The sequence below is a fragment of the Bison bison genome, unplaced genomic scaffold, assembly GCF_000754665.1.
Source record: "Bison bison bison isolate TAMUID 2011002044 unplaced genomic scaffold, Bison_UMD1.0 scf7180017853224, whole genome shotgun sequence".
NCBI classification, from domain to species: domain Eukaryota; kingdom Metazoa; phylum Chordata; class Mammalia; order Artiodactyla; family Bovidae; genus Bison; species Bison bison.
This window is the reverse complement of record NW_011483797.1, coordinates 10,498-21,855: the sequence shown is the minus strand read 5'-3', so window position 1 is coordinate 21,855 and position 11,358 is coordinate 10,498. Positions and strand designations below refer to the sequence as shown.

General features: G+C 40.6%; 1 protein-coding gene across 1 annotated transcript; it reads right to left on the bottom strand.

Moving 5' to 3' along the window:
- Positions 1-1,061: 1,061 nt before the first annotated feature.
- On the bottom strand, positions 1,062-11,182 carry LOC104998735 (ankyrin repeat domain-containing protein 26-like). The gene is made up of 5 exons (XM_010854068.1): positions 10,819-11,182; positions 8,131-8,245; positions 7,798-7,971; positions 2,686-2,791; positions 1,062-1,200 (listed from the first exon to the last, which is right to left on the bottom strand). Exons 1-4 carry the CDS (start codon positions 10,824-10,826, stop codon positions 2,690-2,692), a joined length of 399 nt encoding a protein of 132 aa, XP_010852370.1. The 5' UTR covers positions 10,827-11,182; the 3' UTR covers positions 1,062-1,200; positions 2,686-2,689.
- Between the last annotated feature and the right edge of the window lie 176 nt (positions 11,183-11,358).

Genomic DNA, 11,358 nt, shown 5'->3' with positions numbered 1-11,358 from the left:
TCTGGGAAGGATGACAGGGAACCTGTGACCTAAGAAAAGGTGCCCCCACAGGACAGAAAGCCACCTTGAGGTTCAAGTCTAGATACAAAGGAGAAAGGGAAGTCTGCTCAATCCCTGCAGGAGCACTTGACCCTCTCTGACAGCCTAAAATGGTCCCCCCCCCGACATCTGCTAGCAGAAAAGATAAATAAGAGCCTAAAGGGCACCTCATCGTGAAGATCTAGGCCTACACATGGGCTCCACATAAGGTCTCTGACTGAGGGGGCAAGCTAGGCAGCCCAGCTGCCCGAACTGGGTGCTGGTGCTTTGCAACAGTGACTGAGCGACAAGCGTATGTATGACCACAAAGGAGCTCTCACTCTGAAGTCTACGTGTGCATCACCTTAAAGTTCTGGAGCAAAGGTCAATCATGAGCCCACTGCAGGATGAGTTTTTTTTTTCCTTTTAAAATGATTTTATTAAAGGTCTTTATAGAGCCACATCCAGATTCCAGATCCAGCTGCCAAGCAGACCCTGTCAAGACCAGCTGTAGCAGCAGTGCTGCGGCAGTAGAATCAATGCAAGCAACAGAATGGTGAGAAGGAAGTGTTTTTTCCCTTCCAAATGACGTGTGGAAGAGGACTGTCTCATTGATCTTAGGGAATCTACTGGGTTCTTGGAAAATTCAAGCAGAAGCGTATAGAGAGGCAAGTCCTCAAGGGAAAACACAGGATTTGCTGCTGAACTAAATATTTCAAAACCCAAGGAACTAGTTAGAAACATCACAAGTGTGACAGTGTTCATACCCCATACTGAGAGGTCACACTTGGAATGAAATGGCTAATGTCAACCTTTCTAAGGATCAAGGTCTACATGTCCTGAGATAAAGCACTCCGAGCCCACAGCCAAGAGTCACTAAGTGGCCTTTGCTTGGCTTTCAGCTCTTGAGGGGGAACATCTCAGCACCTTTCTCCAAACTGCCTACACCAAACTGGAACTCTCACTGGTCACGTAGCAAGTAACAGTTAAAATTATTTTTGGCTGCAGTTGAGTGAGAACTGGCATTTTAATGTGAACACTTACATATCAAAACCACTAATAACGGCATATTCTTCTGCAGTCCATCCAAAAACATCTTGAGAAAAGATGTCAACACCTTGCTGCAGAAGAAGTCTGACGACATCTGGTGATTCATACTTGACAGCAAGCATGAGGGCTGTTCTAAAACAACAGGGAGATGACTTCAGCCTCAGGAAGCTGAGTTGACTTACTTACACAGTTAATTTGATATGCTTTACCAAGTGAACGCCTTGCCCTTTCATGAAGAACTGACCATTTACAGGCTCAAGTGTTCATCTTTGTAAATTACCTCCAAGGCTAAAATGAAGGGACAGAAAAGAAGCCTCCTGTCCCACTGGGATGCCAGGCACCAGCACTTACTATTTCATAAGTCCCTGATGGGGACTTCCCTGGTGGGCCAGGGGGTAAGACACCAGGCTCCCAATGCAGAGGGCCCAGGTTCCATCCCTGGTCATGGAACTGGATCCCATAGGCTGCAACTAAGAGTTCCCACAACTAGGACCCCACGCAGCCAAATAAATAAATGTTTTTTAAAAATAATAATAAAGTCCTTGATGGACAAGAAACCATGCTGAGGTCACTTATCTGAGGCAGGTGACTATTTAAGGGATGAATTCCCCATTTCCTCCTTAGTCTGATATATTCAGCTTCAAAGTCAGCTAAAGGTTGACTAGGAAAGGCTACTTGCAGGATTAATTCAAAAATATTGATAACAATGGGAATATAAATAGTCATGGTGGCAGTTCATGATGTGGACAAGCATGTGCTAGGCACTGAAAATGAAATACTATATATAAAATCTTTCTTACACACAGGCACCTTTGAAAGATGCATTACTATTTGCCTTTCATATTAGGAAACTTATTTGCTAATGATAAATAACCCTAATTGATAGGAAACCTAGGAATTGAACCTAGTTTGAATCTAAAGCCCATCATTTTCATCTGTACTGTCCACCTCTGACTTGTCTTTGTTAAAGCTTTTATCCAATCAAAGCTATCTTTCTTCCTTCTACCTGCATTAAAAATGAAAATATCAAAATGTACTAAAATGAGAAAGGATAAAACCTGATGAGTCCACAGGATCTGGTGACCGTGAGTCATAATCACCTTTTTGTGGCTGTTGTTATTTAGTCGCTATGTTATATCTGACTCTTTTGAAACCTAATAACATCAGCATTCTTTAAACAAAGTAATTTAAAGCCAAGAGTTATCCAAAAGACAAAATCAAGTCTTTTAGGTTTACTATGCATCTTTTAAAAATACATACATATAAAGTAGAGGTTAAAGAATTCTTTTAAAAGAATTAAGAAACTCGATACTGTCATGAGGTAAACTAAAAAGCAGAATCCATATTTCATTAAACCAATAAAACTAATTTCAACTCCCTCAGCTATTACAAGATCAACCAAACAGGTTGCATATGAGATCAGTCAATATTATAAAGGAATATGAATCCTGCTATACATTCCTGCTATATATTGTTCCTGATTCCCAGTCAGAATAATTGACTTTCTACCTAAGTGATGATGTGTTGATCACAAATGAATCCTCTTATTCATTTAATCTTGATATTACAATCCTAGAACAGCACTAAGGGTTTTTAAAAGAAAAAGAACAACGGTACCTTTTCATCTTATCAACCGATGTATATTTGCTTCTTTCTTCACTAAAACCTCCACCATTTGCCCTCTTCTTTCATGTATAGCAAGTAACAGTGGTGTCAGATCATCCTGTAAAACAGGGAAAACCATTTCTAATGTACACAGTTAACCTATTTCTAAATTGAAATTAAAATCATGTAATAGATTCTCCGAACTTAAAAATAAAAACCAGAAAGTAAATGAAAGAGAGGCCCCTTCCTCCTCATCACCCTGTGCACCTTCTTTCTCTTTAATCTGCTCCTCCTCTGGGCCTTCCCTGGTGGTCCAGTGGCTAAGTGTTAAGCTCCCAATGCAGGGGGTGTGGGTATCATTTAGCTACTGTATCAATTGCATATTTTAGGGACAATGCTGAGGCAGAAATATATAATACTATCTGTAGCATGCATAACCTATCCAAGGATGACCATGAGTAAACTCAAAAGGTTTACAGACATTCCAGTGGGAATATTATTCTCTACATGAACATGCAAAGAAAGAAACATTTTCTTTTTTTCAAAAAATCAACTGTGGGAACCCTGTTTTACTGCTTTCTCAGAAAAGTCTCCTGGAATTTAATCTTACTCATTCTCTCTTCCTTGCTTGCTCTTTCCACTGCCCTTCCGTAAGTTAGACGTTCTGGCTGAGAGGTCAGCATTCGCTAGATGCTAACTGCATGCAGAATGAGCGCCCTCCCCACCTTATCTTCAAAGACCCTTCTTGATGACTCTCATGTGATTACCTCCAGACCACCAGGAAGAAGCTTCCAAAATCCCAGGGTTCTGGTGTCTGTCTTGCTTTACTGCTCTTAGTTAAAGACTGCAACATAAAATTACCAATAAATACATGCTCAACATTTTCTCGGGGAGTTGCTCTTCCACCACATCTCCCTGAGCTGTCTCTTATAATCTTGTGTGTTTGTGAGAGTTACTCAGTGCAAAACCGCCACAATCAACTTAAAAAGTCTAATTTAAAAACTCAATCCCATTCTTAAGATATTTTTTAAAACATGAAATCAACAATAGATTAATTAGATTGTCTTAAAAGCTTCAAATATTTATCAAAATAAACTATCAATCAAAAATTGGAAATTCAAATGCTTATGGATGGAAAGCTGATGACCTGAGTAAGTGATAAAGTCAGATGAGACCGGTAACCCCAAAAACACATGTCCCACACAGAAGGGGTGGCCTCTGCATGCAGACCAAACAGTAGGATGGGCTCAAGGGCGTCCAGATTTGGTCCTTGGAGAAGCCTGAACTTCTGCATGAGCCTCCTAAATTTGAAATGTTGACTCAATGTGTGGAGGTAACTAAACATATCCAAGGGCCATGTTTGGTTTATGGCCTTCTTTTGGTTTTATGTTTGCTGTTTCCAAACAGGTGGGTATAAAGCAAATATTTGTATGTGAAACCTTTCCTTTCTTTAGTATCATATGTTTCACAAAAAAAGTGGGTCCCAATATGTAATAAATATGGCTATTAAGACTCATAATTCAAGTAAACATAAATTCTTTTAAAAAGACTCATAATTCACAGTCAAGAATATTTCCACTGCCTGTTGAAACTACAGTCTATCTCTAGAATTCTTCTAGATTGTTAATCAAATGGATAATGAGTTTCCACGCCTGCTGGAAATAAATGCTTAAAACAATTCCCCTCTGTACTATTACTAACTTCAGGGGTTTTAAAGCTCTCATCTGCTTATGCCAGGAATCAGCAATTCTAACAGATACACTGCAAGAGTCTGTCCTGCAGCTGACACCAAAAAAGGCTCATGAGTCACTATTACTGCAGTCAGGAAAACCCTGTTAGTAACAAACATCTATTGACCTAATGACCTGGATGGTAAGAGAAGGTGTAAAATCCTTAAAGGGTCAGACTCTACAAAGTGACTTCGCCATGAGGAAATCGCTAAAGACTCTCAGAGTGTCACTGAATGAAGAGTGGTTGGAAGGAAAAGGAAAGCCCATAGATATTGCCAAAGATACTCCTTTTAATATCTCAAACACAGGGGCAGAGAAAAAGTCTGGCTAATGTTGTTGGAAAGGAGGGAGCTGATGGAAGTAGCTAGCATTGATCAAACTCCAACACTTCAGGAGACTACTTTCTTTTATGAAGGGTGTCATTTAGAAATTACATGTGTTCACTCCATAGTTATTCATAAAGGATTGGATAAGAATCTCAAAGGAATAGTTCTAAACGCACACGTCCAAGCGTTCCTCGATTTACTCAGTCAAAATCTTCAGGGAACAGCCTAGGCTTGTAAATTTTTTTAATAGTTAGTAGTACTAGTTTAGTTGCTAAGTCGTGTCCGACTCTTGAGACCTCATGGACTGCAGCCCGCCAGGCTAAATCCGCCAGGCTCCTCTGTCCATGGGATTTTCCAGGCAAGAATACTGGAGTGGATTGCCAATTTTTTTAATATGTTTTCCCAAATAATTGTGGTTCACTGCTGGGCATACACATCGAGGAAACCAGAATTGAAAGAGACACGTGTACCCCGATGTTCATCGCAGCACTGTTTATAACAGCCAGAACATGGAAGCAACCTAAACGTCCGTCTACAGATGAACAGATAAGAAAGCCGTGGTACATATACACAATGGAATATTACTCAGCCATTAAAAAGAATACATTCGAATCAGTTCTAATTGGGTGGGTGAAACTGGAGCCTAGTATACACAGTGAGGTAAGCCAGAAAGAAAAACACCAATACAGTATACTAATGCATATATATGGAATTTAGAAAGATGGTAATGATAACCCTGTATGCGAGACAGCAAAAGAGACACAGATGTATAGAACAGTCTTTTGGACTCTGTGGGAGAGGGAGAGGGTGGGATGATTTGGGAGAATGGCATTGAAACATGTATAATATCATATATGAAACGAATTGCCAGTCCAGGTTCGATGCATAATACAGGATGCTTGGGGCTGGCAACTGGGATGACTCAGAGGGACGGTACAGGAAGGGAGGTGGGAGGGGGGTTCAGGATGGGGAACATGTGTACACCTGTGGCAGATTCATGTTGATGTATGGCAAAACCAATACAATATTGTAAAGTAATTAGCCTCCAATTAAAATAAATATATATTTTTAAAAAAAGAATCTCAAGGGAATAGTTCTAAACGCACACGTCCAAGCATTCCTCGATTTACTCAGTCAAAATCTTCAGGGAACAGCCTAGGCTTGTAAATTTTTTCAATACGTTTTCCCAAATAATTGTGGTTCACCAGCAGAATATAGCTGGGACTTAATGCAGCAACCACTCCAGTCTCATCTCTTACTCACACGGCCAATTCCTTCTCTTATGTGAAGGTTTGAATAAAAAAGAAAAGTGTAAGAGGCAAGAGTCATCAAAACTGCAATTTTTAAAAATTTCCTGGGTAAACAGTGGTAGAATAGGGACTAGTAAACCCAAAAGGCAACCTGATCTCATTATTTATAAACCCCTTACTTCCTTCCCATCAAGACATTCTAGATGGGAGAGCAGAGTCTAGACTCTTATCTAAGTGGATGGTTCTGCCAGAATAGGATAATATATCAGTTAATTATTTGTTCTTCTCTCTTAATTCCCATTTAATCGCCACCTGTTCACTGCCAGTCTGTTCTGCTCAGAGTCTTCTTAAAACTGGCACCTAGGCAAGTTTACAATTCACTCACACTCTTTTTCAAAATAACAACTATTATTCCTGAAAACTGAAAAGCACCTCACAGAAATATATACACTGAAGGGAATGAAAAGCACAAACCAAAATCTTGGGACTTCCGTGGTGGTTCCGTGGCTGGGTCTCAGTGCTCCCAGTAAAGAGGGCCTGGGTTTGACCCCTGGTCAGGAAACTAGATCCTACATGCTGAAACTAAGCCCAGCACAGCCAAATAAATAAATGTTAAAATAAATAAATCCTCTTCTTGGCATTTCCCAACTGCCAAAATTCCAGCTCGATTTGCACTTTTCACCTGCTTGCTCCATTTCTTTCCTTTTACCCTCTTAAGACTTGGGCAGTGAGAGAGAAACCATGTTTATAGAAACCATTTTTAATAAAATGGGAATTTGTCAACAGCAGCAAGATTTCTATTATGTTGTAAAATGCTTTCATTATGTTTGAATTTTAAGACAAAGTCTACTGAGGCAAATTTTGCTTTACTGTGTTATTTTAGAGTGATTACAAAAAAAAAAAAACTTAAGTTGGGGAAATTATTTGGAAAATGTTTTACCTTTAACAAGTGCAGTGTTATCACGAATACCGGCCATAAACACATAAAGGAATGCTTTACTCTCTAATGCTTGAGAAATATCATGATTTAAAGTGAAATCATAGACAATTTGGTTTCTTCAAAATACTTTCACTCAGGGAAGGCTGGAGCTTCCAAACACGGAAAACTGAGGCCACCTGTGAGAGTGGAGGGAGTTCCTGGCGGGGCTGCAGAGGCTGGACTTCACATGCTTCCTGAAGAAAGAGCAGGAGGGGCAGCTCCCCATGCACAGCTGCCACCCTGCGGAGCAGCTCCCCGGGGCTGATCGCAGGAGACCCCGAGGGGTACCTGGTGAACCAAGTGGTCACCAGCACAAGAGAATGCCCTTGCTGGGTGTCAAACATGACCTGACCCGCCTGGCTGGATCTCAGAACCCGGGGTCCTGGAGGGCTCAGGGCTCCAGGCCTGCTGCCTCCCAGGCCCACTTGCACTCACCCAGGCCTCCCTGCTGGGCACTGGGTCTCCTTCCTCCTCTGCCCACCCCTAGGGGCTCACATTCCCTGAGCCCCTGTAAACAGCCAGTGCCCACATCACTTCACTCCCCACAGGCCTTCATTTCCTGTGGGCTCAGAGCCTACCACCCACTCCCACGTACCTTCTAATGGGAAAGCCTTCCTTCTAGGGTAGAAGGGTGGGTGGCAGACAGAGCTCTGCCTTTTCTGGGGGTGCCGACTTTTTTCATCCCCGCCCCTTGACTCGGGTTTGGAACTGTTTCCATGATAACAGGGCCTCATGGACACTATTCAGTTTACCTATTTACATACTGTTGTAAATAAAACACATGTATATTAAAAAAATGATTCACAAATATTTGGTAAATAACGTTAGGTGACCGATACCTTGTGCCTGGCTTCTATATAGGCGTCATAGGAAAGCAGCTTTGCTGCGAGTGATACATTCTGGCAAAAGACAGCGTAGCGGAGAGCGGTCTTGCCACAGACATCCATGACATTTGGGTCAGCACCATGCTCCAGCAGAAGAGTCGCACACTCCTCCTCTTGGCATTCTATGGCCTGTTAGTGTTGTGGCAAGAAACAAGAGTGTGAATTCTAGGAATTCAAAGTAAACAGGCCACAAGCTTCATCAGTTTGCTATATTTCAATGAGATAAATTCACTTTTAGTCTCAGGAAATCACACCCATCTCATGTGGACACGGTTCGCTGCCCCATACCTTCATCAGCGCTGTCCTCTTTTCATTGTCACAGAGGCTAAGCAGGCATTTTCTCTCTAGGAGGAGAGTTACCACCGCTGAACGGCCATTGGCACAGGCCACGTGGAGCTCAGTCCTACAAAAGCAAGAGCAGTTTTTAGGAAACTCTAGTGTTACTGTTTCAAAGCAAACAATCGTTCCTGTGATTGAAAACATTCAATAGCATGCTATTCCTATCACTTTAAAACAAATATTTCATTTTCTTCTGGAGTAAGAACAGTCTATATTTGCTTTAGCTCTTCGTACCACAGTAATGAAAGAACCATCTACTTGAATAGAACGAGCATGACCTTGAGATTCAGCTCAACTTGGGTTTGTATTTGACTTTCACTCTGTCACTCATTAGCCATTGCTCAGCCTCTCTGTGCCTCAATTTCCTCATCAACAGAATGGAGAGGGAGTAGTAGTTATTTCACAGGACAGCACTGTGATGCTTACATGAGAGCCATGCAAAGGGTGCAGAACCGTTCCTGGCACAGACAACAGCTCAGTAACTGTTAGGTCATATTATCATATTTATTACTAGTACTACTAGTTTACAAGGACAACATCTCAATGAAGTCAAAGGATATGACACCTCCTTTGCAGATATATTTTGAGGATTACAGACAGCATTGTACTTCGATGATTCTACTATCCTCATTTTCTCACATTTTAACACCTCTGACATTGGAATGAAATTTATAATTCACAATGTCTGTACAACTATAATTAGTAGCATTTTTGTTTGTTCCTTGCTTATTTTTCCTGTTGGTCTAATTATCATAAGGTCTTTTTGCTTAAGGTTGCTGTTTTGAAAGCACTGATGATGCACATTATATATTATTATATATTACAGGTACACAACATAGTGATTCTCAATTGTTATAGATTATACTCTATTTAAAGTTATTATAAAATGTTGCCTATATTCCTTATGGTGTACATATATCCTGGTAGCTTGCAGGATTTTAGTTACCCCACCAAGAATCGAACCCTGGGCCCACAACAGTGAGTCTTAACCACTGGACTGCCAAGCAACTCCCAAGATTCCCTTGACTTATGAAAGGGCTGAAAGTTGTCAGAAGACATCAATCCTCAAAAAAAATTCTAAAAAAAAATGAAAGTGACAAATTATTTTTAATCTCTGCTACATCCCTATTAGTGTCAAAAATACCAGCCCTGTCTGCTAATCTGACTTGTCTATAGGCAGCTTGATCGACACAGTTTTAATTTTTTGTGTGTTGTTAAAATGTTAATTCAACCTCCAGATTTCCTTCTTTTGTTTTTTGGGTTTTTTTTTTGTGTGTGTGCTGAAATCCAGGAAACTCCATTATTTCAAAAAAAGAATTTTGAAATAATTCTTAGCGAGGTCTTTGGGGTGGGAGGGAGGCTCACCAGGAAGGGGATATATGTATACTTAGAACTGATTTATGATTGTATACAGCAGAAAACAACACAACATTGTAAAGCAATTATTCTCCAATTAAAAAAAATTAAGATTAAGAAACAATAGAAATAGAAAAAAAAGGTCTCTGTCAGCAGAAAAAAAATGTGTAAATAGGAATTTGAGTTTTCTTCTGGTACTTTTCTCACTGTGCATATTTAAAATGTTTGACCCACACTCCATCTGAAACTTTTTGGTGAGATAAAAATCTAGTTACTTTTCTCTTTTATCAGGTTATTTCTCCATCATCTACACACAATTTATCTTTTCTAACAGAAAATGTCACCAGTATCAAGTTCTAAAGCTTTACATACATTTGGGTGTTTGGGCATTTTCTATTCTGTTCCATTCATTTATCTATCCCCCTTTCAGTTGTTAGTAAATGAAGACATTGTGGGCACTTACAGCACATTTTGATATCAAGAAGGGCAAGTCTTAGTCTACCATGTAAAATTTTAATTTCATCACAATTAAAGGCAGCATAGATAACCCAAAATTTAAAATCACAATACATGGATTTGGTTTAAGTATAGAAAGACCATACATCCTAAGAAAATGTCTTCCTATTCAAGGACACAGCCAGCTTCCTACTTCAAAGCTGTCTTCTAAGGTCCTTCAGAAAGAACATATATACCTAACTGTACACTGATATAAAACAGATATTGAATTGGAGCTGAAGAATTTTTAATCTAGAAGTTGACCTGTCATGGGAATTATTTTGCTCACTAGGCAGTTTTCTGTAATATATAACCTTACAGAATAAAAATGTATACATGAAAAATAAGACGCTGACAACATCAGAAATCTGTCCACTGCCATGATCCACAATAGGCGATCCATGAAGAAGTGTTTTCATAAATCACATGAGAAAAAATGTGAGAGCCAGGAGGTTCCAGAAGATTTCTTGAAGGCTACAGAACTTGAGAGCTCTTACTCATGAGTACATCATGCTAACCCATGCAAAGAAAAAGGAGGAGGAAGACAGAAAAAACAGATGCTATTCATATTTCATTTCATTTCTGTGACTACTGACATTCAGTTAAATGACTTCAAAACGATCAGCAAAGTGCCCTATGAGGGGAATTACAAGTGGGTCTGAAATCAGCTAAGGCTTTTTGCTGCCTATAAAGTCTTTGGGGTGCTGGATCCCAGGAAGGTGTCCAAGAGCCTTGGAGGGGAAACTCACAGGAGGGACCCCTACCAGGCCCTTCCACCCCGCTTACCTGTTCATCTTGTCCCTGTCGTTCAGGCCACTCTTTCCGAGCAACAGAACCTGCAGCACTTTGGCTACGTTGCCTATACTGGCAGCTTTGTGGATCTTTCCAAGGTCCTCGTTTCGGATGCAGTTCCCGGGCTGGAAGTTGATTCTATGACTGCTCTCTCTCACCGGGTTGATGGAGGAGCCAAAGGGTGAAATGCCCTTCTTACTCCTGAAGCCAAAAATCTTCTTTGTCACAGAGCCTACAAGCTCCAACCACACCTCACCTCCCCCTCAGCTCTTCAGAGTCTCCTAAATCCAACACAAGCACTACAGGTAAACCAGAGCAGTTTGCAGCTCTGCCGTTTACAGCAGTTTACAGTTTACAGCAGTTTACAGTTTACAGCAGTTTACAGTTTACAGCTCTGCCGTTTACAGCAGTTTACAGTTTACGGCAGTTTACAGTTTACAGCAGTTTACAGCAGCTGCCACCACCTCCCAGCTGGGAAGCTCAACGGTTTAGAATCTTTCATCCCAGAATGATCGTTGCTAAGCAACACCTCAA